Source organism: Tiliqua scincoides, chromosome 7, assembly GCF_035046505.1.
Source record: "Tiliqua scincoides isolate rTilSci1 chromosome 7, rTilSci1.hap2, whole genome shotgun sequence".
Classification (NCBI taxonomy): domain Eukaryota; kingdom Metazoa; phylum Chordata; class Lepidosauria; order Squamata; family Scincidae; genus Tiliqua; species Tiliqua scincoides.
The window spans coordinates 41,135,428-41,161,248 of record NC_089827.1 but is presented as its reverse complement, the minus strand read 5'-3'; the positions used below and the strand labels follow the sequence as shown (position 1 = coordinate 41,161,248).

The window sequence follows — 25,821 nt, the reverse complement described above, 5'->3', positions numbered from 1 at the left end:
AGCATCTTTGCCATTCATTCAGTTCCAGTATTCTTTGTCCTCTTTGCATACCAGCAGAAATAGAGTATTGATTAAAAAAAAAAACACCTGCACACCAAATTTTTTCAGTTCCTGGCTGAGATCCTCATAGTCATTTATGATTTGTTCAAGGCCATGTCTGGCAGTGTCATTGGTTCCCATGTGAATCAGCTGAAATGGATAGTAGTCATTGACCGCAGTCCTAACCAATTTTCCAGCTCTGACATAAAGGGCAATGCAACTCCGAGGTAAGGGAACAAATATTGCCTTACCTTGAGGAGGCCTCTGTGTCTGCCCCCCAACTGCAGGATGCAGCACATGCCCCACTGGCACTGCTATGCCAGTGCTGGAAAGTTGGTTAGAATTGCACCCATAGGGTCTGATGAGCTTGGACAGCCTCTCTGTCAGATCCCTGATTTTCACCCCACGAAGACTTTACCAACTCTTTACTGCTTTGGGTCACTTACAAAGCCCAAGCTTGAGAGAAGAGTGGAGAGCTTTGTCCCTGCATTCACAATGGACTCTGGTGGCTCTTTGAAGCTGCTATTGCTGGGCACCATGACTGCAGGCATAAATCCCACACCCTTCTCCAGACCCTGGGGAGAGAGCTGGATCTCATTATGTTTCAGGAGCATTCTGAAGGAACAAGGCTTTTCGCTGTTTTTGAGCATCTCCAAAGTCTAGCATGTCAAAGAAGATCCCAAACTCTTAACTAGCAATCAAGGCCAGCCAACCTTTGTGGTCGCCTTGTGGGAATGTTTGGGCCAGAGAACCTTCATTAGCTGGCAACAGCCATAAAAGGGGTTCCTGCTAATAACTGCATGTTCAGACTTAGCTTTTACTGTGAAATGGATGTTTCTTGACAAGGATTCATGTGCTGATTAGCAACACAATGAGAATATTGGCCTCATTCATAGGGTGACTTGAGGCTTCATTCCAGTTAGACATCTCAACAGGCTCTAGTGTTAGCATAGTATAGTATATTGTGTCTTCTTGTAAGGTTCTGCAAGAATGTTGTACAAGTAGTCAGACAGTACGGCTGTTACTGCTAAGTATGTGTTTTCGCCTTGACCACAAACCAGATGGTTTTTAGAGAATAAGTAATGGCTGCCAAAGTGCTGCAAAATTTATTTGGCTGGAAATTTGCAGAATCCTTTGAGTCCTGGTTATGGCGAATCTTATGGAATTTATCTATAAATGGTCATGTTAGCAATCCTTTGGATTTTGCTATGGTTTAACTGACCACAAGGTGTCGCTGGTGCACCCAAGAAGTTCTCGAAAACTCCCTCAGCAATTTAATCTAGTGCATAATGTAGTCTAACACATTTATTTAGCAATAAAATTCCACAGCAGAAATTCAAAAATCCAGGAACTATTGGCATCTAAAAAAGTTGGCCTGGCAACTTGGATCACTGCATAGATCAGGAGGCAGGCCTGTCTTCCTATTTTGCTCCTAGGTTTTGCAGAAATTATTCATCCTTGCTCTATTGCTCTTGCTCTGTAGTTTGAGTACTTTTCCTCTGTTGCCCACTATTTACTGTCTCAGTGAGTTTTATCTACTCACTTGTAAGAGACTTTCCCCCAATTAGGATGGAAGAAAAGAAAGGGGTTAGAAGAAGTGCAAATGAGAAATCTTGTTTCTGGGGGAATATATCCATTTGTGATCTGAGAGTAATCTGATTTTTCAGTTGAAAGGTTGGAGCTGTAGTAATTCTTTACCAATCTCCATCACTTTTGAAACATTTTCTGGGTGGTCTGGGGTTAGAAGAGTCTGTATTATTGTAATTAAGATTGTAAAGAATATAATTTGCTTGCTTGGGTCATAAGAAGATGGAGGGAGAGTGTTCTTCTGGGATAAGGCTGGCATTTGGTTTGGTTTTGATATTTGTCTGGAGACCTTGCAAGCTGGATCCTTCTCTGTCAAACAGCTGAAACATCTTCTGATCAACAGGACGATGAACTGCTGCTGTCAGAGGCATCTCACCATCAAGCTGTGAAAATATATTACTGACAAACTCTGAGGGGAACCTGACATACTCCAGGCTGCACATGGCAGCATTTGACTAGATAAACAGACTTCTCCTCAAATAGATTTGAAAGGGAGCTGGACTGAGCCTTCCATACCATAGCAGACTGAACTCATTTGTGTGGTGAGAGGCTGCTGTTAAGAAAGTCGCTTGTTTGGAGAGCTAACACATGTTATGAGAGTGACTAACAGAATTCCTTCTCGTGTGCCCCTCTGTTTTCCCCAACTGGGGCTCAGGTACCTCACTCAGCTGCCTTCTCCACTGCTCCTGGAAGCCCTGGTCACTTTCCCTACCTATGGAGCACAGCATCAGGGATTGTTTCCATTCCTCTTTTGCTGCTGCAAAGAGCTGGGTTTGAACTCTCCTGGTCAATACTGGAAAGGGGAATGCTATTTATTTTTATATTGTGTATATTTTGTCTTGGTCTACTGATTCCCTTGATTCCCTGAGAGCGACTGTTACCTCAATAGTTAGCTTAATATTGTGTGTTTGGGTAATTTTTTTAAGGATCCTTTTTTTAAAAAAAGCTTGATCCTTGGAGATCTGTAGATTTTATTTCCATAAGAATTGGTTATTTTGTATAAAGTATGTTCTTAAAATAGCAGCTGGTCCTGGTCTGTATGTCCTTCATCTCGTGTATGAACTTATATGCACTGCTTTATAGGGAGTAAGATCACTGATGCATCTAATCCCATGGTTGTAGCAGTGGCTTTCCAAAGTCTTTTGCATTGTGACAACCCAAGATCCTCTTAAACTGGAAATGCTGGGAAATGAAACTGGATCTGTATGCAAAGCAATACTCTGCCACTATGGCCCCACTCCTGTTTGCTTAACCTTCAGTCTCGAAAGACTATGGTATCGCGCTCTGAATGGTGGTTCTGGAACAGCGTCTAGTGTGGCTGAAAAGGCTGATTCGGGAGTGACAATCCCTTCCACACTGGGAACAAGTATAGTGTGTCCCTGGTCTGTCTCCCTGGCTATGGGCCTCCCTTCTTTGCCTCAGTCTGTTGGCAAAGTGTCTCTTCAGACTGGGAAAGGCCATGCTGCACAGCCTGCCTCCAAGCAGAACGCTCAGAGGCCAAGGTTTCCCATCTGTTGAGGTTCATTCCTAAGGCTTTCAGATCCCTCTTGCAGATATCCTTGTAGCGTAGCTGTGGTCTACCCGTAGGGCGCTTTCCCTGCACAAGTTCTCCATAGAGGAGATCCTTTGGGATCCAACCATCACCCATTCTCACAACATGACCAAGCCAACGCAGGCATCTCTGTTTCAGCACTGTATACACGCTGGGGATTCCAGCTCATTCCAGGACTGTGTTTGGAACTTTGTCCTGCCAGGTAATACCGAGGATGTGTCGGAGGCAGCGCATGTGGAAAGCGTTCAGCTTCCTCTCCTGTTGTGAGCGAAGAGTCCATGACTCACTGCAGTACAGAAGTGTACTCAAGATGCAAGCTCTGTAGACCTGGATCTTGGTATGTTCCGTCAGGTTGTTGTTGGACCAGACTGTCTTTGTGAGTCTGGAAAATGTGGTAGCTGCTTTACCAATGCGTTTGTTTAGCTCGGTATCCAGAGAAAGAGTGTCGGAGATCACTGAGCCAAGGTACACAAAGTCATGGACAACCTCCAGCTCATGCGCAGAGATCAATCTCTTCTCTATCCACAATTCTGCAATCCTCTCCCTCCACAACCCCAGTTTGGCTGTACTTGTCGTAAGAAGCGACTAAATAGATACCAGGTAGATGATACATAATACAGTTCAACAAAAGTGTATTGCTGTCTACCAAGGCAGATGCCGTGTCAATAAATCCAGAGTAAAAGTGTAACTAATACTTTTCTCCTAGGTAGAAAGTCCTTTCAATAGACAGCATCTGTAATTCCTTATTTTTTAGAATATGAACATTCCACTGTTAAACAGTTCTCAAAGTAGTTTACATTGCAAAGGAATGAAAACATGGTTTTCTGTCCCAAAAGAGCTAAGAATCTAAAAATAACAGGCGTATCATATTCACCAAAATGTATATGACACCTACTTTTCTTCTTCAAACCGAGGCAAAAGCATCACTTTTAATTCAGCCTGAAGTAGTTTTGCAAGGAAAATTATTCTTTCTACACCAGTGTTTCCCAAACTTTTTACCATTGGGACCCACTTTTTAGAATGACAATCTATCATGACGCACTAGACAAGAGATCTAGAAAGAAATTTTATTTATTAATAATAAATTATTAATAATACTTGGGATCCTGTGCTCACGAGGCAGCTAGAGACCTTACAGAGAGAGAGAGAGAGTGTATAGACATTTTCTAGACTCTCCCTAGAAATGGTGTTAAAGGACTGTTCCCCCAAACCTTTACAATCATTCCAGGGTACCCAGAAGGCTGAACTGGAGAGCAGAACTGCATGTAAACTAAAGGACTCCCAGGCTGGACAAAAGGCTGGAATACGGTTCACGTCTGATCTACGACATGCCAATTACTAAAATGTGATTTTAATTTGGGGGAGTGAAGATTTCTTGCAAACCGGGCAAAGGTGCTTGTGGTTGGTTTTTTTTAATGTCTCAAAAACTTTTTGCAACCCACCAAAAATTGGCTCCTGACCCACAGTTTGGTAAACACTGTACTACACAAAAAGAACTTTTGAATATGATGAAGGAACTATTTGGCCAGATTGTCATTACCAGAAGCCACCACATCTCAGCATATCACTATCTTCCACTCTCAAGTTCTCATCTGTAAAGTGAGTTTGTTTTCTATTCTTAGCTGCTCCATTCAGTGGTAAGAGGGAACAAATTTGGCTAAAATTGGCATTGTAGGGAACCAGAACTTAGTTTGAATTAAGCATCAAAATAGCTCAGCTGCAAAATACATGAAGATAATGAAAAAAGACAGTGCATGTGAATACAGAATCTTTCTTCACCATTAAGAAACCACAGTCAACACATCTGAGATATAAGAAAGGCTTCCAGATCCACGGAAGCGGGTTTTAAATAAACTTGAGCTCTAGCACCTTAAGGATGAATGAACTACATATATGTTAAAGGGCAAGCCAAGAAGTTTGAATAGCTGCTTTCTTTTAGTAGCCTCTCTCAGTTGCTCACTGCAGTGCTGCCTTTCCTGTTGGGTGGAGCTGCCTCGGCTCCCCCTTTGCCAGACCAGCCACCAAACTACATGGTCTCCGCCTACTGGCTTCCTTTTCACTTTCTGTGCCTAGGGATCGTAACAAGTTTGTAACTTTCTTTCCTAATGCACCAGTCCTTCATGCCTAGAAAAATGGCAGGTCAGATTAGTGATTTTTTGGTAGCAGATTCCAGCCTGAAGATAAAGGAGACAAGTGAGGGACCTTCTATCCTAGTAATCAGCTATGTCACCAGGACAGCAACTCCACTTGAAAGTATTAGCACATGCTCTTGTTACATGTTTTCCTCTAACAGGGCACCAAAGCTGCTACCAGAGATGTCGGGCTTTGCTCCTGCTGTAAATCACTGGCTGGGAATTTATTCCTGACCACATCTGGTGGTTTTCACAGGGCTGGTGCCAGGTTATTTTGACAAGGCTAACTGAAGTAGAAATTCTTCATAAGTTTTTAGTCATATTCCCTAGCACTGTTGTGGTATGTATCTTTTTTTTTTTTAAGTCAGTTCATTTTTTTACATTGGTTAAAAAAAACTAATCTGTTCAAAACTGTGTCCCTCAAAGTTCAGTATTGCAACCCTCTCAGGTCTGCGTTCTTGGTGGCTGCCTAGTTGGCCTAATGATAACACCAGCCCTGAATGTTTGTTATCCATTCATTCCCTAAGGAATGCCTTGAAAGGTTTTTGTTTTGCTGCTGTCTTCCAGGCTGGGCAACCAGCAGACTTATGTCTCCCACTGCTAAGGTACTGCAAACAGCCAGTCACAAGATGGACCATCTTCTTGTTAGCCATCAAAAAGTGCTGCTCCCTCAGCTTTATTATAAGCAGTTGCCAGTTAGTTCCTTGGTACCTTCAGATTACACCAAGGAGCATCACTGATCCATTGTACAGCATCCTTGTCCCTAAAACTGACCTCAGATTGTAAGAAGAAATTATTAGGTACCTTTTTGGAGGGGAGAGACTGAAGAATTTGACAGATGGATGCCTGTTGAGTATTCCCTTGAAATCTTAATTGGCTGATCTCAGTTTGCCTAACAGTTAGGCAGAGGTGGAGGCATTTTGTTTGTTGCCTAAAACAATAGAGTCATTTCTGCAAGCATTCTCTTAAGTATCCTCTGAAGGACAGGAGCTGGCAAAGTAATTTTCATGGTCCAAACAAGCAAAAGGCCAGATTTCTTTGACTTTGTTTGGAGCACTATAGATTGCAGCTGCAATTCTTTCCAGGGTGAGAAAAGGGAGTGGATAAGGAGAACTAACCAAACTGTATCTGTGGTTAGTCAGTCATTACTTGAACATAGGAAAAGGTCCCACCCCCCACAGACACATGTAGAATGTGACATTCAAGTGGGCTCTTGCACCACTATTAGAATATGGGACCTCCCTGAGCCTGAAGGGGGAGATGGATGTGTATAAGCATAGGAAGCTGCCTTAAAGAGAGTCAGACCACTGTCCATGTTGTTCAGTCCTTGCTCTGCTGACTGGCAGTGGCTGACTACAGAATTTTAAACAGTGGTACGGCTATCATCAAGCTCTGCCAGGGATTGAGTCAGGGCACTCCAACATGCAAAACATGGGCTCTACTTTGAACGGTGGTCCCTCCCTTATGTGCATGGTGGTCCCCTCCATTCTGCAGGGGAGAATGTGCACAATAATCTCACTTCTGTTGTTACCATGTATTTGTTTAATACAGGTACCAGTATGTCCTGCCATTCCTTCAGAGGAGTTCAAAGTGGTATATGGTTCTTCTTCCCTTGTTTTATTACTTACCTTGTTTATTACTACTAGTGCAGAAGGAAGAAGATGCCAATCACAACAGTCACCAGAAGGCAAAACATATCTTGCATTCACCTCCCCCCCCCCCCCAAACATTCCTAAGGAAATTACATTTACTTCTCAGTGACAATTGTCCTTGAGCAAATGTGTCACAGAGAGATACAACTTACATAAGAAACATATTTCCCTGAGGTAACAGGTGGATTGATGGGCTGGAATGTACTGAAGGAACAGACAGAGCTGAAACACTGTATTTAAAGAAGAGAGAGAATCTGGAGAAGGAAATGAATTGCCCAAGTGCCATGGGATATTGCCTTATTGTTATTTTAAGTATAAAACTCACCGTGGCACAGTACATAGTGTGTGGGTTTTAAAGGTGACTCATACTCGTTAACAGTGTTAACAAATTTTTGCACTCCATGTAAGAATCTGGGAAAGCCAGGTATAGAGAAAAATATATGAAAATTGTAGCTATAGGTTTTTCACAGTTCATACCCATGTGAATGATAGTAGCATTTTTACACTTTCACACAGGTTTCCTGCAAATGCTTGTTATACAAAAATTCCATGTTTGTATAATGCAAACATACAAGCTAATATACCATGTGAAATATTTATGTTAAATACTTTTGAATAATACAAAAACATCAGAAATGCAAAGCAAAATACGGTCTACCTTCAGTGGTGTGGAAGTTTTGAATAAAACTTCTAATTGCTTGAAATTGTATCTTCACTGCAAACTACAAAATTCAGTGTTGGACTTTCTATGGAAATAAGTGCCATTCACAACATAGCATGTGTCCCATGTCTGACTGAAACTTTATGCTACTCAAAGATTCAACATGAACTCCAAAGTCTGAAGATCTTAACAGCTGAACTGTCTCTGAAAGTTGGTTTACTACAGATGTTCTTGAAAAAAAATTCTAAGATGAGTTATTTAAAGAATGTAATTGCTGCACAGTAGTATGTAGTCATGTGAACATGGATATTGAGTATGTGCCAAACTGTGCAGAAGCTGACTTCTTAAAGGCAAAGCCTGCCACTAAATGTTTAAAAGGTTCACAGCCCAATCCTAAACATCTACTGCTGGCAATACAGGTGCTTGCACTATTGCAAACATGTGGTAAGGTACACACAGGTCGGTGTTCCACTGGCTGGTGGGGATGAGGAGAATGGAACAGGGTGGGGGAGGTGTTATGGAATGAAGGGAGGGCAGGGAGGAGGCATATCAGGCTAGGGAGGGGCAGGAACAGTGGCCACCATATCCTGTCTCCCTTCCCAGGTTTGCAAGCCTGTCACAGGGTAACTCAGATAGTACCAGTGATATTGCTGGTGCACATCTGAGTAGCCCCACTCAGTGGCTGCTGGGGTTTTACACAAGGTAAGGGGGAAAATGTCCTATTGCCCCAAGGAGACCTCCACTATTCTCATGCTGTCCTGTCACAGTGCGGGACTTTTGTTAGGATTGGGCTGCCTGGCAGCAATCCTATGTATACATACCTGGGAGTAAGCCCCATTGAACTTAGTGGTACTCTGACTATATAGGCATAGGATTGTATTTCTGTTCACTTATCTTTATTATTACTGATATTTCTATATAATAATATAAGATATTCATTTAAACAACATATGACAAGATATATCTCAAAAGATATTTTTTTTTTTGAGATAAAAAAAGTTGCATAAATTGTACTGACCATCCCTACTTAGTTTGACTTGGAGGTAAAAGCAGGAAGCAAACATATTAACACTGCATATTGATGTTTACACTTATGTATTAATAGATAATCTATATTAAACCTACCAAGAATCCTGTGACACTTTAAAACTATTTTTTTTATAGTGACATACACATGATGAACTTGAACTGCAATCTAAACACACTGACTTGGGAGTAGATTCCATTGTACATAGTGGGACATACTTCTGTGCTTCAGATTCCACTGTCAAGCTCTAACTGCAATCTATTTGTTAGTTCTTAAGATACCACTGGAGACCTTGTTTTGTTTACAACAGGCTGAGGCAGTGACTCCTCTAAGTCAGTGTTTCTTGAACTGTGGGTCGGTACCCACTAGGTGGGTCATGAACCAATTTCAGGTGGGTCCCCATTCATTTCAATATTTTATTTTTAATATAGTAGACTTATGCTACCATGGTATGTGACTGCATTTGGGGAAATATTACAAATCTACTATATTACAGGCTACTATGTATATGCTTTTAACAACAATAGTAAATGAGACTTACTCCTGGGAAAGTATGGATAGGATTGCAGCCCAGGATTGCCTGATGATGTCACTTCTGGTCATGACATCTCTTCCAGTGGGTCCTGACAGATTCTCATTCTAAAAAGTGGGTCCTGGTGCTCAGTGGGATAGGTAATGAACATGTAGCCCAGTGCAGAGCTCAAAATGATGTCCCGGAAGTGATGTCACAACCGGAAGTGACATCACACCCAAGTTTTTTAAAAAGTGCACATGTCGGGGGGAACCTGCCTCCTCAATATTAACACCTTATTGGTTCCATACTGTATCCAGAACGATCAGTCTCATAGGTCAGTTTTGAGTTAAATAAATCCACTTTTTGTTCCTTAAGGCAGTTGTGTTTTTGTTTTCTGATTAATTGGGTGTAACTTTTGATAGAAGACAGATATTCTAATGTGGTTTGTTTAACTGCATTCTGCATTAAATTACCTTTCCAGTGATATATAACAGGATTGTATTATTCATACATACCAAGATTTTCACAATTTTAGCAACTAGTTGCCCCCCTAAAGCATGTTGCCCGGTGCTACCCCCTGCACCCCCTTAGCTACACCACTGCTGGTGCTAAAAGTTTGAGAACCATTGCCCTAGGTCAGGGGTCTCCAAACTTTTTGGCCAGAGGGCCGCATCAAATATCTGGCATGGTGTGGAGGGCAGGAAAAAAATTTAAATATCAAATTTAAATTAATTAGAGATGGAACTTAGATGAGTGAATAAATGAATGAATTGGCTCATTCATTCAACCTCTCTGGCCCTCAGAACACCCTCCAGACACAATCAGAGCACAGTTCTGGTCATGTTCAGTTGAGTGGGCCAGAGGCTTTCAGGGGACAAGTGGTTGGCAGAGTGCCGGAAAGAGGCTTGCTGCGGGCCACATCTGGCCCTGGGCCAAGGTTTGGAGACCTCTGCTCTAGGTAATGTGATTGGCAAAAAATACACTTTGATAAGTAAGATCTGTAGAGCTCAAGGTACTTTGGTCTACACTACTTTGTACCAAGAATTTAATAGAGGAAACCAATATGAGGGCCCAATCCTATTCAACTTTTCAGCTCCGATGCACCCCCAAGGCAAGTGCATTAACTTAAGGAGCCCTCCGCAACTGGAAAGCTGGATAGTATTGGGTCCTGAGTTTGAAATTATGCAGATGTGCTGATCAAGTGATGCTTTGCCTCTTACAATGATAATCCTTTGCATTTATGTGGAGCTTTTGAGTATTCAAGTACTCCCATGTGTGTTATTGCAGGGTAATCCTTACAAGATTCTTAAAAGATAGGACAGAATAATGACTAAGGTTTGGAAACTACCTAGTGCAGTGATCTTCAGTCTTTTTTGCCTCACAGCATACTGACAGGGTACTAAAATTATCAAGGCACACCATCAGTGTTTTGATAATTGACAAGGCACATCATGCTTCTGGAGGGGGCTCACAACCCCCAGTGGCCCTACTAATACATGGCCGCCCCCAAACTTCTGTGGCACACCTGCAGACCGTTTGCAACACACCAGTGTGTCATGGCACAGTGGCTGAAAATGGCTGACCTCGTGAGTTCCTAGCTGAAGTGGAAATGGGGGCTCACAGTTGCTACACTACACCATGTGATGGAAAAAGCATTGTTGCTTGTAACAACAGATATGATTACAGCTGGTATTTGGGGAAGCAGGACTTGTCTAAGCAAGTTGAAATGGAGACTGTGTTTGCCTAAAAACCTGTTTTTAAGTTAGGGTTAAATACTCAACGTATTTTTTAAAAACATGCATGTTCTCCACCCATTTGTCCCTGCTCAACAAGAGAAGCCTTTTGGGGCATCTTTGTCTTTGCCAGACTCACTGAGAGAGGAGAGGCTCAGTGAGTAACCAGCAATGGGATGAGTTTTTTTCCTTTCTTTCCATACAGTGTTTTAAAAATTATTGCAAATGTATGACTGTCCCTTAAGCCGGATATGGGGTTTGTTCACTAGAAGAATCCAGATGTGAGTCAGATGCTTAGAACTGAGAGAGAAAAGAGAAAGAGAGGAGCTCAGAATCCTGTAAATAAGGTGGGTAAGGTTCCATCTTTTCTCTCTTGATTTTTCAACGCTGAATGCACAAGTGTCCTTTGCTCTCAGGCGCATATACTTATTATTTCAGGGACAATCTACAAGTTCATGCTATTCTTTATTATTATGTGAGTTCATTTCTATGCCAGTCTTACCCCAGGGAGCACAGGGTATGGCACAAGGTTCTCCCCATGTTTTTATCCTCACAACAACCCTGTAAGGTGGGTTAGGATATCAATTGGTTGACTCAAGATCACCCCATAAACTTCAAGGCCAAGTGGAGTTTGGTGTATTGTAATAGAACTAATTTACATGAGAGATTTGTTCATCAGCTGCTGTTTAGTTAAATAGATAACTTTGGAGGGCTAAACTGAAATCGTATTATCCATGCAATAACAAATTAGTATTTGAATAGCACTTGTTAAGTGTCCAAAGCACTTCTCATGTATTTTATTGTTGTATTCATCATTCTGTCTGGCATTTGCTTGCTTGCTTATCTCAGATGCAACTATTCCCCCGTGTAGTGACAGATCTTCTGCAAGTTTAGTGCTTACATAGGAATGCAACTAATTTCAAAGCCCGTAATAGCTTTTTGGGTTGTGCACTGACAGCAGCAGAGATCTGTTATAGCAACCACGATACCAAATAGTTCTAAGTGGTTAAATATGATTCATTGTTGACATATGACTCATTCTGGGCTTGCGCAGTTGTTACCTAACATCTTTTGGCATGGCTGGACAAAAAGAGATTATATAATAGCTTATTTCAGCTGAATAGACTATGATCATTACTGTGATCATAAATGCACCGGGTGTTTTGTTGAGTGATGGCAAAGGCAGCCTCAGGGCATGCCCAACCTGCTCACATAAATATTATGAACATGCCCTGCCTTTCTTGCTCTCTAGCACTCCAAAGATCTTTTGCTGCCACCTCCAGGCTAAATCAAAGAACCAATTTATCACACTGATTGCAGAGCCCAGTCTAATAAGCTGCTTCATAAATTTGTATTCATGTGGACAGAGGCACTGTGGTAGGTGATACAGACTTGAGTGATCAATGCCTGGATAATGTTCTGAAGCATTTTCCCTGGGCGGGACATATTCTCGTGTTCCCTTCCCACCTTGCATGGAGGGCCCTTCACCCAAGGTACAGGATGGTGGTGTTTTTGTTTGTTTGTTTGGTCAAGACCCCATTTCCCAAGCACTTATTCAAAAGTTTTCAGGATGAATTGCATTCAGGACAAAAACTCCTCCCTGGTTGCTGCTTCTATGTGTCTGGGTTTCTAAATGAATCGCAAGCCCCTTTCATTCTCCACCAGCTCATAGCTTCTTCCTGCTGCAGAGCAACAATTCAGTGACACTTCAGAGTAAATGTGCTGGAGATCCCACTGTGCATCTGATTCTAGTGGTATTGAGCAACCTTTTTCTAATCACCCTGAATCTAAGGCAAGTATATGTCCATGGAAGGAGTAGGGTGACTTTCTCCCACCAGAAAGAGTTCAGGAAATATCTGTAGTGCAAAGCAGTTCAGGGAGGGGAATTCATCTGACATCACTAAAGATCTCCGAAATCCTCTCCAGGAGGTGATAAACTGCTATCCTGTTTTTGAACTGAGACCATAATTTGTTACCTTTAATGTGTATCCCTGACAATGAATATGTGAAGAGACCATAAAGGTATCCTCTTTTCCAGCTGAGCAAAGACAGAGCAGGGAAAGTGACTGAAGGAATTTGCCTGAGTCAGCAACAAAGATCAACATCCTCAAGGAACAATGAGTGACAAGAAGAAGATTAGGTCAGTGCTGTTCTTACTGCTTGTTGCCTTGACAGATGGAATGTTGCTCTCCAGTAATGCAAATGATGCTTATGTTGTCTGAAAGGTGCAGGCTGGAGCATAGGATGCATGTGAGCTGGGCCAGTGTGACCCAGAATGCTGCCTGATGCTGTTTCAGGTCCACCAACTCTACTATGCTCCACCTTGTGTGCTGCTGTGAAAACTGGAAGTCTTGCATCTCTGGGGTTTCATGGGCACGCATAAAGAGAGGAATGAGCTGCTTCTCACTTAAGCAAGCAGGAAGCAGATAGTTGTGCCTTATACTGGTGGCAGGTTGGAGGAAGGCAGTGGTGGCCGCAGGGTAAAAGTCACCCTGAATCCACCTCCCCCTTGGACCCTCGAAATCTGCTGCTGACTCAATCCGCATTGGGTGACTGCATGGATGGGCCAGCAGTAGTGCCTTCTGAGCATAGACCATAGTAGCATATGCTCTAGAAAGGATTTTCCTACTTCTAGCAAGGGATTTAAGGACCTTGGAGGATCCTTCCAGCTCTATAACTCTGTGGCTAATATCCTGCTTTTTAAACCCATGTTTGCTTTTAGTTCTCAAATAAGAGGTTGTAAATACTGCATTATCAGGCTGGCCGCTCTCCCTTCTCTTCTGATAAATGGATGCTCTCATAACCTACCAGCAAGAGATATACATTCTTCCCATAGCTAACAACGATCTTTGGTGTATTTAACAATGCCATTTTCACATTGGGTAGCACACACCTGGATTTGCCACAGAGCGTATGCTCAACAAGGAACTGCAGCCAAAAGCAACTCCCTGATGAGCATGCGTTTGCGAATATGTTTGTTGCATTCATGCTTGACATTTTAGGTGTGCCCCTAAAAAATGCAATATACAGAATGAGCCAGGGATGAATTATTATTTTCATGGATTTAAAAACATAGCAGATGTGGCTGGTGAACTGCCAGTATGTCAGTACAGATTACGTACATTTACCCTGTGAGATTGACCATGCCATATAGGAAAGCTAATACCAGAATTTTTGAGTGTGCTTTCACACAGAGAACCTGAACACAAACCAGCTGCCTGCACTCTGTTTAACTTTCTTTTTTTCCTAGTCTTCCAGCAAAGCTAATAAACGGAGGTGTAGCAGGACTTGTGGGCGTGACTTGTGTTTTTCCTATTGATTTGGCCAAAACCCGTCTTCAGAACCAGCAGGGAAAAGCAGTCTACACTGGCATGTATGCACTTTGAGACTTGCCTGGAGTGATGGGAGGATGGGCAGGAAATTAGTCCTGAAGCTTAATAAGGGAATTTTTCTAACTGGGCATCCTTTCAACATGATGGGAACAGCTGAAATGTTTCCAAGTTGTTGTCTCTTGTTTCCTCATTCTCCCCTTCTGCTTTCTGGAGATCACTTCCCTGTACAATATGATGGAGCTCCATGGTCTTTGTGGCACTGTTGCAAAGGCCGGGTCCTAAATAACCAACTACCATTCCCCAGGTTGGTGGGGGAACACAGAGCAGAGCCCCTGAGGATGACAGTTGCAAGCTGAGGTCAGTCATGGTCTTGCAATGACTCAGTCTTGCTTCTCTGAACCTCTTTCGTTCTAGGCGGGATTGCTTGGTGAAGACGATCCGCTCCGAGGGATTCTTCGGCATGTACCGAGGTAGCTACTGTAGAAATAGAAGAACTTCTTTAACTATTGAACTGTGGCAATAAAGAGTGGGAAATTAAATGTTTGTTGTTATACCATTGAAAATAAGACCCATGTTTTGAAAATTGCTTGATATTGCAAATTACATATTGGAGTTGCATTGAGTATTTTTTATATTATGTGCATGAATGAATTTACACGGCTGTAAAGTGGTTTTGTACCTTTTTAGTTCTCCGTGGGGATGTAAGCAAAGGAAGTTGCCTTCCCCAAGTCTCAGACTTTTGCTCCATCTAGCTCGGATGGTCTCCACTGACTAGCAACAGCTCTCCAGGAACGTAGATAGAGCTCTTTCCTAGTGCCGTTTGAACTTGCAAGCAATATGGATGCTTAATCCGCTGAGCTATGATCCCTCCCCAAGCAGAAGATCCTATAGGGGTGCGAGACACATTGTACGCTTGGAGAGAAATTATATTAAAGATATCACAAACGGCAATGACATCTTCCTTCTTATTTTTTCTGTGGATAAAGGCGCAGTCCTCTTTACTGGCATACCACTTCTGCTAAGGCCAGGAAGCCGCTTCTGTGGCAACTATATTTTTCCTGCAACAAGATACTGCCTTTAGCAGTGGGCGGTTTAGACATCAGCATCACTTCCCAGCATCCATGTTCCTTTGCTAGAGAGATAGAAAAGACTAAACTACCAGAATTATTTGATTTATGCCATTTACAGCACTCTGTGGCAGAGCTAGCCTTAGGAACTGCAGGGCCCAATTGGAAGTACTTTTGTGGGGCTCCCTCTAATTTTGTGGGGCCCCCTCTCTACTAATTTTTTTAGCTTGACCAAGAAAAAAAAAATTGTTACTTCTGTGCAGGTGGATAGGACTCCTGTAGCTTTAGTGGTAAGGTGCGTGCCCAGCCCGCAGCGCTCCCCGACTCTCACCTGTCACAGCCTTGTCTGCAGCAGCCCACGCCAGAGCAAGACAGGGCAGAGGATGGTGCTGGGAGCTGTGAGAGCAAGGAAAGAGGGAGGTGCGCATGCTGTCGTCTGCATGGCACCAATTTTGGGCCAATTGGAACTGGCCCAATTTCGTCTGCTTCTGAAGTGACTCAATTTTGGGCCAATGGAAGCAGCAGTGGGTGGGAGCTGCTTCCTAAGTGACCCAATTTTAGGCCAATTAGAAGTAGCAGAGGGCAGAAGGGCAGTGCAGGGCCCCCACCATGCATGGAGCCCAGTTGGGTGAAATTGCCACAATTGCCTAAAAGCTGGCCCTGCTCTGTGGCTTTCCTTGATCCTGGACCTACAAGATGATCTTGGATTCTTTGATCTACAACTATTGATTTCCACTGATCGACCATCTGAAATGGCACCAAATTCTGCTGCCCTCCAAATCTGCCAGCTATCTCACCCCTGCCAGTGTGCACGACAGCACCCTGCAACAGCACCCATACCAGCATGGCCCTTGCACCTTTGTACTGCCCTCATTGTTCTCCACAGACTTGTGTCAAGTAGGCAGACAGGGAACACTGTGGGACCAGAACTTCTCCACTTTTCAGTGTCCTCCGCACCTAACCGCTTTACAAAAAGTGGTATGGGAGGAAAAGCAGTGGAGAAAGTGGTAGCCCTCTCCCCCAGAACTCTCCTTCCAGGAGAGGGACTGCAGCAATGGCAGAGATGAAAGAGGAGGTGAGCATCTTCAACCTCTTCTTGCACCCTTTCCAAGGAGAATGCCTGAGAAGAGGATGGGACAGTGACCAGATAGAACAACTGGGCTGGTGGTGGGCTGGGGGAGCTGGCAGATAAGTGCAGGGTCTGCTGCAGCCCTGCCTGTTTACTGCCTTCACCGGTCTGTTGCTCAAAGCAAGTGGTTCAGCCAGCCTCGTGGTTGAGCCACTCTTATCCCCTCTTCTTAAGGCTGATTCAACTGAGCAAAGCTGAATGCAGTTCAGCCCTCCCTAGTTTTTACTACTTGAGATGGGGGGGGGGGAGTGTCCTAAGGACCATAGAGAGCCTAATGAGTGTTCTAGAGAGAAACTCTGATTTCCCACTATGATATAAAGTCAACCTGGGTCTCAGCTCAAGTTCTGATTTGTAATTCAATTCACAAGATTAAAGTGAGGCTGCAATACCTTTCTGATTCTCCTTTGGCAATATACCAAAACTTGGGTCTAATTTAATGTGCCAAAGGCTGGAGTAGGCCCCACTGAGACTTACTTCTGAGTAGAAATGCATAGAATTGGGCTTTAAGAAAGGATGACTACCTTTATTTCCTATTACAATATCTAAGGCCAACCAAGTGTTTATTTTCTTGAGTCTATTTTCCAGCCACTCCCATAAAGCAAAGGGTATCTTTTGGAAACTTTGAAAGGTCTATGAATTAGGCTGGTGTCCAGCACTGTGTGTTTTACCTGGTTTGCTATTACTTTAACAGGGCTATTAAAACCCTTTGTTTTTTGTCATCTTCACTAAACCTGTGAGATAATGGGTGCATGGATGGGGATGTATTCAATGTAGGATATTTAATTTGTCACAAAGCAAGACTGTTGATTGCCTCTCCTATCTTCTCACAGGGGCTGCTGTAAACCTGACTCTTGTCACTCCTGAAAAAGCTATCAAGTTGGCGGCCAATGATATCTTCCGACACTTGCTCTCCCAGGAAGGGTAAGGGAAAAATACATGCTCTTGCCTTAATTTTAATTAATTAATTAATTAACAGTATTTATATACCGCTTTTCAACTAAAAGTTCACAAAGCGGTTTACAGAGAAAAATAAAATAACTAATGGCTAATTTTACTTAGAACTCCCTGTGTATTTATGCATATGCATTTCAGTCCTGAGAGATACAAGGGGAATTTTGCACTGTGTTGTATTTAAATTTTAATGTTGTGGCTACTCCAAAGATGCGGTTGTAGGTATGTGTGTACACATGCATGGGTACATGTCTATACATGCACATGTGCCACCTCAGGGAGAATGCATGCGTTGAGATGTTCCAAAGTGCTTTTCTTTCCCATTGAAGTGAACTTAAAATTATGCTTCTGTTATTTTCTTATGTTTGTACCTTATGAGATTTGTTAGGTTTTGAAAATACAGAGAAAGTGAAGGATATTTCTAGTAGGGTCAGGTGAACCATCAATTTTAGGCATCAGTTGAGGATATCTCGGACAACCCTCAAAATTTGTGAGGTCAGAGCAAGTATCTAGGATGTGCCTTTGACGGTTTTGCCTTTATGTGTAAGTCATGAATGAAGTCAGTCTGGTTCCTAGCATTGTAACTGGATCCCTGCTCCTGTACCTTTGACAGTAATATGATGGCAAACATTAGCAGGTGCAGGTGCTTTACTGCAGGCGATGAACAAATTCATCCGCTAATTTCTGTTGATGAGGCTGCTCTGGAAGGTGTAGGAATAGGACATGCCATTTTGGTTTCTGGTGAGTTGGCAGCCTTAGAACTACTTGTGTGAGTGCCTGTCTGACTGGGTATTTTGCATCTGTGCTACTTTCAACAGAAAAGAGCTGTCATTGGTGCGGGAGATGCTTGCAGGTTGTGGAGCTGGAACTTGCCAGGTGGTGGTTACATCCCCAATGGAAATGCTGAAAATTCAACTCCAGGATGCTGGTCGGCTAGGTGAGACCGTGTTGGGGACAATGGAGGTGAAAACAATAGTCATGAGGATTGTTTTTCTTCTACAACAAATGTTCTGGTTTGTTTCCCAAGGCTGCAAACAGAAGGCACTTCCTTTCTTGCATGGGGGGCATTTTTGCTAATCCCCTTAACTTTGCAGCTCAATTTGCTCCATTTAAGTCCTTTTGTGAGGGTCTCCCAACACCCAGTCACCTGCAATTGATTTTTGGCAGACACAGAAGGATGTCGGATCCCCCCTGGTCCACACCAGTTCTAAGTCAGCTGCTAGGTGCTAACTGAGGTGGGACACTGGCCCACCCTGTCCCCATGGGGGGGGCTGGGTGACGCCCACCACAGCTGGGGTGATCCACAGGAAGGGCCTGGCTTGCGCGAGGGCCTGGCTCAAATAGTCGGAGGTGATAGGAAATTTGCTGAATTTTCCTTGCAACCATAAGTTGTAAGACCCACATGTATTGTGACCATCTGAAATTCAGGCTTAAGTGCTCAAGAAGAGCATTGGTCTTCAGTTCTGCCAGTAATGGAAGAGAGCTTACAGGCTTCTCCTAACTAAATTAATTGATGTCAGCATCTACTGTGAAAAGATGGACTGTGGGGAAGACAAACATCCAGGAAAAAATGATACATAAGATACAGCAAGTTATTATCAGTGTTCCATGATTGTTGGCTGGCTTTGTTGCCAACCCACAACTGTAGTCAATTCCAAAATAGCCCCTGTCCTCCCTATCCCTACTTCAGCTTTGCTTCCCAGTAAGCATCCATGCTCCTTTTTTGGAGCAAAACAACTATGCTACCAGAATGTACTTATGCAATTTGTAGATTTCCTCTGTGGCTTTTCTTGATCTTATAAGTATCGATTCCCCCCTTAGGAGAAACCCAAACAGATCCACCAGCTTGAAAGAAGAGAAGAAAGTTTGTATGTGGGGGGGGGGGGGGAGTTGCCTGCATTTGGACGCCAAGGCAAAGTGTGGCCCACAAGCCCTACCCAAATTGCTTTGGAGTAGGAGAGGGAAACAGAGGACTGACTGAGTTGTCAGATCCCAGGGCAAAGCTTTTGCCTCTTCAGATAAATGCTTTCCACAGGGACAGCAGGGGCCAAGCGCTGCAGATGCAAGGGCATAACTGGCCAGTACATTCTCATTAATGCTATGTACAGTTATTGGTTTGTCTGGAAAAAAAAGCTGCAAGTCTCCAGTGATCTTTCCTCCAAAAGACGCCGAGTCCATCCCTTTTCATGGGATGGAAATATGTTCCTGTAGATTGTGTTTGTAGGGAAAGCATGTAGTGACTTGGAAAGAAATGAGGAGACAATTTGCTTCTTCTTTTGTTTTTAGCGGCTCACCAGCAGGTGGCTGTGGGATGTGATGGACCAGCTGCCACCTCTCATTCACCGCCAGGACAACATTATGCTGCTGGTTCTACAACAGTCTCCAGACGCCCCTCTGCCACTGCAATTGCCAGAAATCTCCTGCAGACGCAGGGACTAGCAGGCCTATATAAAGGGCTGGGGGCCACCTTGCTCAGGTGAAGAGAGGGTGGGAACTCCCTTTGCATACGTTACAGAATGGCAAGCCATGGTAGCCTCAAGTATGGAAGCATGGGGACTTTGGTGTTCAGACTACTGGAGACACCCTGAGATACTGCAGTGTGGTTTAGTGGCTTGAGTGTTGGGCTTAGACTTGACAGACCTGGGTTCAAATCTCCATTCAGTCACGAAACCCACTGAGTGACCTTGAGCCAGTCTTATTTCTCAGTTTATCCCACTTCACCAGAAGGTTGTGAGTATAAAATTCCTGTTATGTGGGCAAAGAGGGAACTTTTTAACTCCTGTATTTGGCAGGAGGAAAACAACTCTTGGTATCCATCCCAGCATAGTGTATCTTCTTGTGGCTGTTCGCATGCACAGTATCTCAAGGAAAGCATTTTCTCTGTATTTTCTGTATTTTCTTTTTGAAAAGTGACCCCAAACCCCTTAAGGACAAGTGGGATAACAATAATTATAATATATAATAATATAATAAAAATGTTCCCCTTCCATTTCTCACAGGGATGTGCCTTTTTCCGTTATATATTTTCCGCTCTTTGCCAATATCAACAAGCGGGGGCAGAAGCCATCTGCAGAGAAGGCATCTTTCTTGCATTCGTTCCTGTCTGGCTGCGTGGCTGGATCTGTGGCTGCAGTGGCAGTGACCCCACTGGATGGTAAGTGTGAGAGTATGCAACTGTCAAAAGGGAAGAGGGGGGTGATGGGTAGTGTTAAACAGGCCACAGCACTGGGCAGGAGGTCTGGTCTAGAGGTCTGAGCCTCCATTTGCCTGAAGATAACATCCGAAGGGCGCCAGTTCAAGGCCACCGGCACCATGAATAGCGAGACCTTGAAACAGCTGACAAGCTGAGCCGAGTTATTCCACCTGCTCTTTGGCGAGATGAAGGAGCTGCTTGTCTGCCTGTGTGGGAGGAATCTGGAGGCCAGAAAGTGATAACGGATCATAAAAGATCCATCTGAAATGTTGTGCGGTTCTTGAAAGATAGAACCTTTCTTCAATTGTAAAAATCCCTACGGGGATTTAAACAGCCTGCCTATGTAAACCACCTTGAATTAAAGTCTGAGGAGAAATCTGACAACCAAGAAAGGCGGTATATAAATACCTGTATTCTTCTTCTTCAGGTGAGCTATGTAGGCCTCCTCAACCCAGCCCAAGTTTCTCCCAGGATTGTTTCATCGCTTGCATTTCCCCTAGATAGTGGCTGCAAAACAGTCTGTACTTCATACGTGACTGCGTACATGCTTGTTTCTACACAGAGAATTGGGTGTTGACAACTAAGCAGATTCCCTGGTACCACCCAGCCTGAAAGAGAGAGGGAAATATTTCCTGGAACAGCACTAAGCTATAACTCAGCTGCTGCAGTCCAGTGATAGGGAGAGCCAGTTAGTGTTGGCACCAGGTTGCTGAACTAATTCCTAAGTAATGTATGGAATTGTCACAAGATGTGATGATGGCTGCTAGTGTAGTGGGCTTTAAAAGGCGATTAGACACATTCACAGAGAATTAGGGCACAATCCTAACCAGGTCTGTGTTCAATGGGACTTACTTCCAGGAAAGTGAGGTTAGGATTGCAGCCTAAGTCTATTAGTGGCTCCTAGTTGTGATTAATTGTATAAATCCTCCAGACCAAGAGTATGTATTGAACACATAAGTGCTTTGAACACCAGTTGCTAGAGGGCAATATCAGGGAATGGTTTTCGTCATGTCTTGCATATGGCTTCCCAGAGCGTCTGAATGGCCATTGTGCAAAACAGAATAATGAATTTTTGTTCTGATCTGGCCTGGCTTCTTTGTTTTGACTGCTGCTAGGGCCTTCTCTGTTCATGACCAGAAACAAACATTTTGGAAAGTAGAAAAACTTGAATAGGTTGAAATTTAAATCAGTAACTCTTTGTTTTAGTTCTAAAAACCCGAATACAGACTCTCCAGAAAGGACTAGGTGAGGATACCTACAGCGGGCTCATTGACTGTGCCAGGTAAGCAGAGCTGAGTATCGCTTCCTACCTGTTACTATCAAACTGTTTCCAATAAGAACTTATTTGTTTCACTGTTTTCTTGCTGAGACCCAAATGTTAGTACTTGTGCATCCTTCTGTACAGAAGTAAGGCAAGAGGGGTCCAGAATGACACACTGTTCCTTCCCATTTCATTTAATTTCTTCCTAGATGAACAGTGATAATGGAGCAAGTTCCTGCAAGAATTGCTTGAGTACCCTGCTAGAGGCTGTGTTCAGCCAAGGTGCTCAAGAGCCATTTCCAGTGTTGAGAGCCAGAGAATGGCTATAACTATGTAAATATGTAAGGTCAAAAGAAGATAAAATGGGGAATTTGGATTAAGTACAAGACCTCTGCAATGTCCACATTTTGTATGTGAGTGATACAAATGGGTAGCTATTTTCTAGTCACAACCTAGTGAAAATGAAGACAACAAAGCAATCCTAAGAAAAGTATATTTGACCATGTAATTAATAGGGGTCTTTATCAGGTGATGTGTAGGTAAAGCACAACTTCCAGCAGACAAAACTTTTCCCATAGTTCCTATGAAATCCCCATCTCTGATGGTGATAGAGCATCCAGTGAGTGTTAAATTGTGTTTGTTTTTTTTTAATATTAAAGTCTGGTTTTATTGTCCCTTTATACTACATGTTATTGTAATGCAAACAAAGGAAACTGCTTCTGAAGCTTTTACTATAGTAATGAAGTCAGTCTTGCCCTGACCAAGACCACTGGTCTTTAGCACTGATCATCAACATACACATTGTTCTTAGCACAGTGGTGAGGCAGAAAATTGAAGTGATTTCATACTGTACTTTGTGTGTGCTCTACTAGCCAAATTCACATTTTTGACAACAGACTTGCACTTCCACATTCATGATCCCAAAGAAAGACATTGTTGCAAGAGACATGTATTTGGGGATGCATATTTATCAGTCACAGCCTGTGTTGGCAGTAGGAAACCACTGTAAAATTGATGTGTCCAGTTGGTTGATAAAGGGTAGAATCGCTCCCACTAGCAGAATTCAGGCTTAGTGGGAGCAATCAGGGGAAAGGTTCTCCAGACCTTTCTCAGAAGGCTGCAGTACACAGAAAGAACTATGTCATTGATTTAACACAAGTCTCTTATTGAAAGGAACAAAAGCTGCTCTTGCTATACTTGCTTAACCCACCAACTTGTATGCTTTTCATCTACAGAAAGGTCTGGATTCGTGAGGGCCCCACTGCTTTCATGAAAGGGGCTGGATGCAGGGCACTGGTGATAGCGCCTCTGTTTGGCATAGCTCAAGGGGTTTATTTCATTGGCATTGGAGAATATATCTTGGGACTATTCTGAGTAGGTTTCAGTCCAGCTGCACTGACCATGGATTAAGACTGCACAGATTCTATAGAACTGTTGGAAGAGCAACCAAGGCTTCATAAGGATACCTCTGCCACTTCCACCTGTGTATCAGTTTCTAATGGTATCCTATATCCAACAGGTGGCTGAAGAACAAAGGTAAATTAAAGCAAAGCTTGCATCATATGTTGTACAATTCTAAACAGATTCACTTATGTGTAGGTCCTACTACATTTAGGTACACTTATGTACTTATGTTTGGGCTTTATGTGCTTCTTCCTATTTGGACCAGGTTAGTTTTAAATCCAGACCCACTGAGAACCAATCTGATACAGAGAGATGAGATTTAAATTAGGAATACTATGTAAGTGCAGAATATAATCTGAGGCTTGGGCAGAGAAAAGGCACTCTCAACCCTGGCACCAAAGACCCTTTAAGCAGGGCCTGGGCTGCAGAGAGGGGAGCCCCAGGGAAGATTTTAACAGAGTCCCTTTAGCACCTGCATACCTGATCTTCCTCTGCCCTCATGTGCTTCAGGGCATTTGGGAGCTCTGCAGGTTATTCCCAGTTGATTCTCATAGGGTAAACATGCCTCCAGCCATCATTGAAGCTGGGTGACAACCCTTCTTGGGGCTCCATTTAATGTCAGGCCTCTAATGGAGGGGTCTCCAAATTTTTTTGGCCAGAGGGCTGCATCAAATATCTGGCGTGATGTGGAGGGCCAGAAAAAAATTTAAATATAAAATTTAAATAAATTAGAAATGGAACTTAGATGAGTGAATAAATGAATGAATTGGCTCATTCATTCAACCTCTCTGGCCCTCAGAACACCCTTCAGCCACAGAGCACAGTTCAGGTCATGTTCAGTTGAGTGGGTCAGAGGCTTTCAGGGGATAAGGTTGACAGGGGGGTCGGAAGGAGGCTTGCTGCAGGCCGCATCTGGGCCCCAGGCCGGGGTTTGGAGACCCCTGCTTTAAGGAATTAGCCCTGGCAAGCCTACCCTCCATGGCTCTGAGTAGGGCCATCTGCATATGAAGCATGTGCTTCACTAGACAGGGGCATTTGCTGCTTATTTTCACAGGCCTGCTGCCAACAAATCCATGAAAAAATGCATCTAAAAGAAATTACTCATGTGTATTTATGTAGCACTTTCTTTGGTGTTTTTAAGGTGGTCTTAAACCGACACTTTATACACACATAACTTTAACCATTGCTGGCCTGGTGCCAATTGAACATCTTTCATATACAGTTCCTCTAACATTTTTTCCACCACTTTCTTAATCTCATTTTTAGAAGCTTCATTGCCACCACCCTTTCCCACTATGTGGCAGTTATATACTAATGAGCTATACATTTCAAATGTAGTTCCTGAACATAACCAGGTTCCTCTACCAATTTTACATCTGTGATGGGTAGAGCAGCTCAGCTCTATAGCAGCTGCTAGCTAATGCACAAACTGATGGGGCTGAGCCTTTCTAAGGGCTTTCTCCAGAGTCTAGTACGGTGCCATCACATCTGTTCAAACCAAAACAGTCCCCCACCATAGAGTTGCTTAAATATAAAGGTATTTTATCTCCTATTAGCCTCATTAGATCAGCAATGAAAATGAATACTCATGAAGGATCTTGGCAGCATCTCTCTCTGGAAGACAAAGTGAAATTCTGAGAGTAAGCTGACAGTTTTAAAGATACAGCTAACAGAAATTGCCCTGTCTTGCATCCCAAGTCATGGATCAACTCCTTGATGATATAGGGCAGTCTAAAACAGTGAAGAAGAAATATATAGCACCTATATGACAGTGATTACACCTCATAAAAATGCTTTAAAATTAAAATGTTGATTTGGAACACCATATTACTGCTTTCACCAATTTTTGTTTTTTGATAACACCAACATCCCCCCCCCCAAATAAAACTGTTTTAGACTGCCTCTAGATACAAGTTTTCACTTTTTCTTAAAAGATGTAGCCTGCTAATGCAAAGAATCTTGAAAGAGATGAAAGTAAAATCTGCTAAAAGGCTCTGGACCTAGAGAACAGAAAAATGACACTTTGTTTAGCCAGCAGGAGACTGACTCTTCACTAGTTCCTTTTCTGTGGACAAACAAGCAAAAGAGCTACACTAATCTATAGCTGGAAGGGGGAACAAATCCACATGTGAATACAACATCATTTCTAGTATATTATTTCTCCATACATCATGAGATGGGAGCTTTAAGGGAGAACTACTGAGACAGAATCTTAATAACTTGAATTGTACTGGTTTTATAAAATAAACATTTTTATATTGCTACAGATTCTTTCATCTTCATACAAAACTCCCAACCCTCATGTTGTTCCTCTTTTGCTATTACAACACACCTTCACTGAACAATGGTCTTTTTGGAAAACAACCTAGAGCTTATCTCTGACAAATCAAACCACATTATAGTATGCAGAGTTTCTTGGTTTGCTATAAAGTCTACTATTTCAATTTAACTGAGGTCTCTTATAAGCATCCCCACCATTGTGCAAGTCTCTTCTATGCTCTTAACTAAAAAAAAAAAAAACTTAGGGAAGGTAATTGCTACTGTACCTGCAAGAATAGGCATATCACGGCAACAAAGCAGAGCAACA

The 25,821-nt window shown here is 42.9% G+C and overlaps 1 protein-coding gene across 2 annotated transcripts; it reads left to right on the top strand.

Annotated features, from left to right (window-relative positions):
* Positions 1–11,062: 11,062 nt before the first annotated feature.
* SLC25A18 (solute carrier family 25 member 18) lies at positions 11,063–25,498 on the top strand. Of its 2 annotated transcripts, XM_066633324.1 has the most exons (10): positions 11,063–11,244; positions 12,936–13,037; positions 14,148–14,270; positions 14,644–14,699; positions 17,256–17,346; positions 18,195–18,313; positions 19,663–19,852; positions 20,376–20,530; positions 21,776–21,851; positions 23,066–25,498. In XM_066633324.1, exons 2-10 carry the CDS (start codon positions 13,015–13,017, stop codon positions 23,202–23,204), a joined length of 972 nt encoding a protein of 323 aa, XP_066489421.1. In that variant the 5' UTR covers positions 11,063–11,244; positions 12,936–13,014; the 3' UTR covers positions 23,205–25,498. The 2 variants fall into 2 exon arrangements, with proteins under 2 accessions (XP_066489421.1, XP_066489422.1); XM_066633325.1 differs by lacking the exon at positions 14,148–14,270.
* Positions 25,499–25,821: the final 323 nt, after the last annotated feature.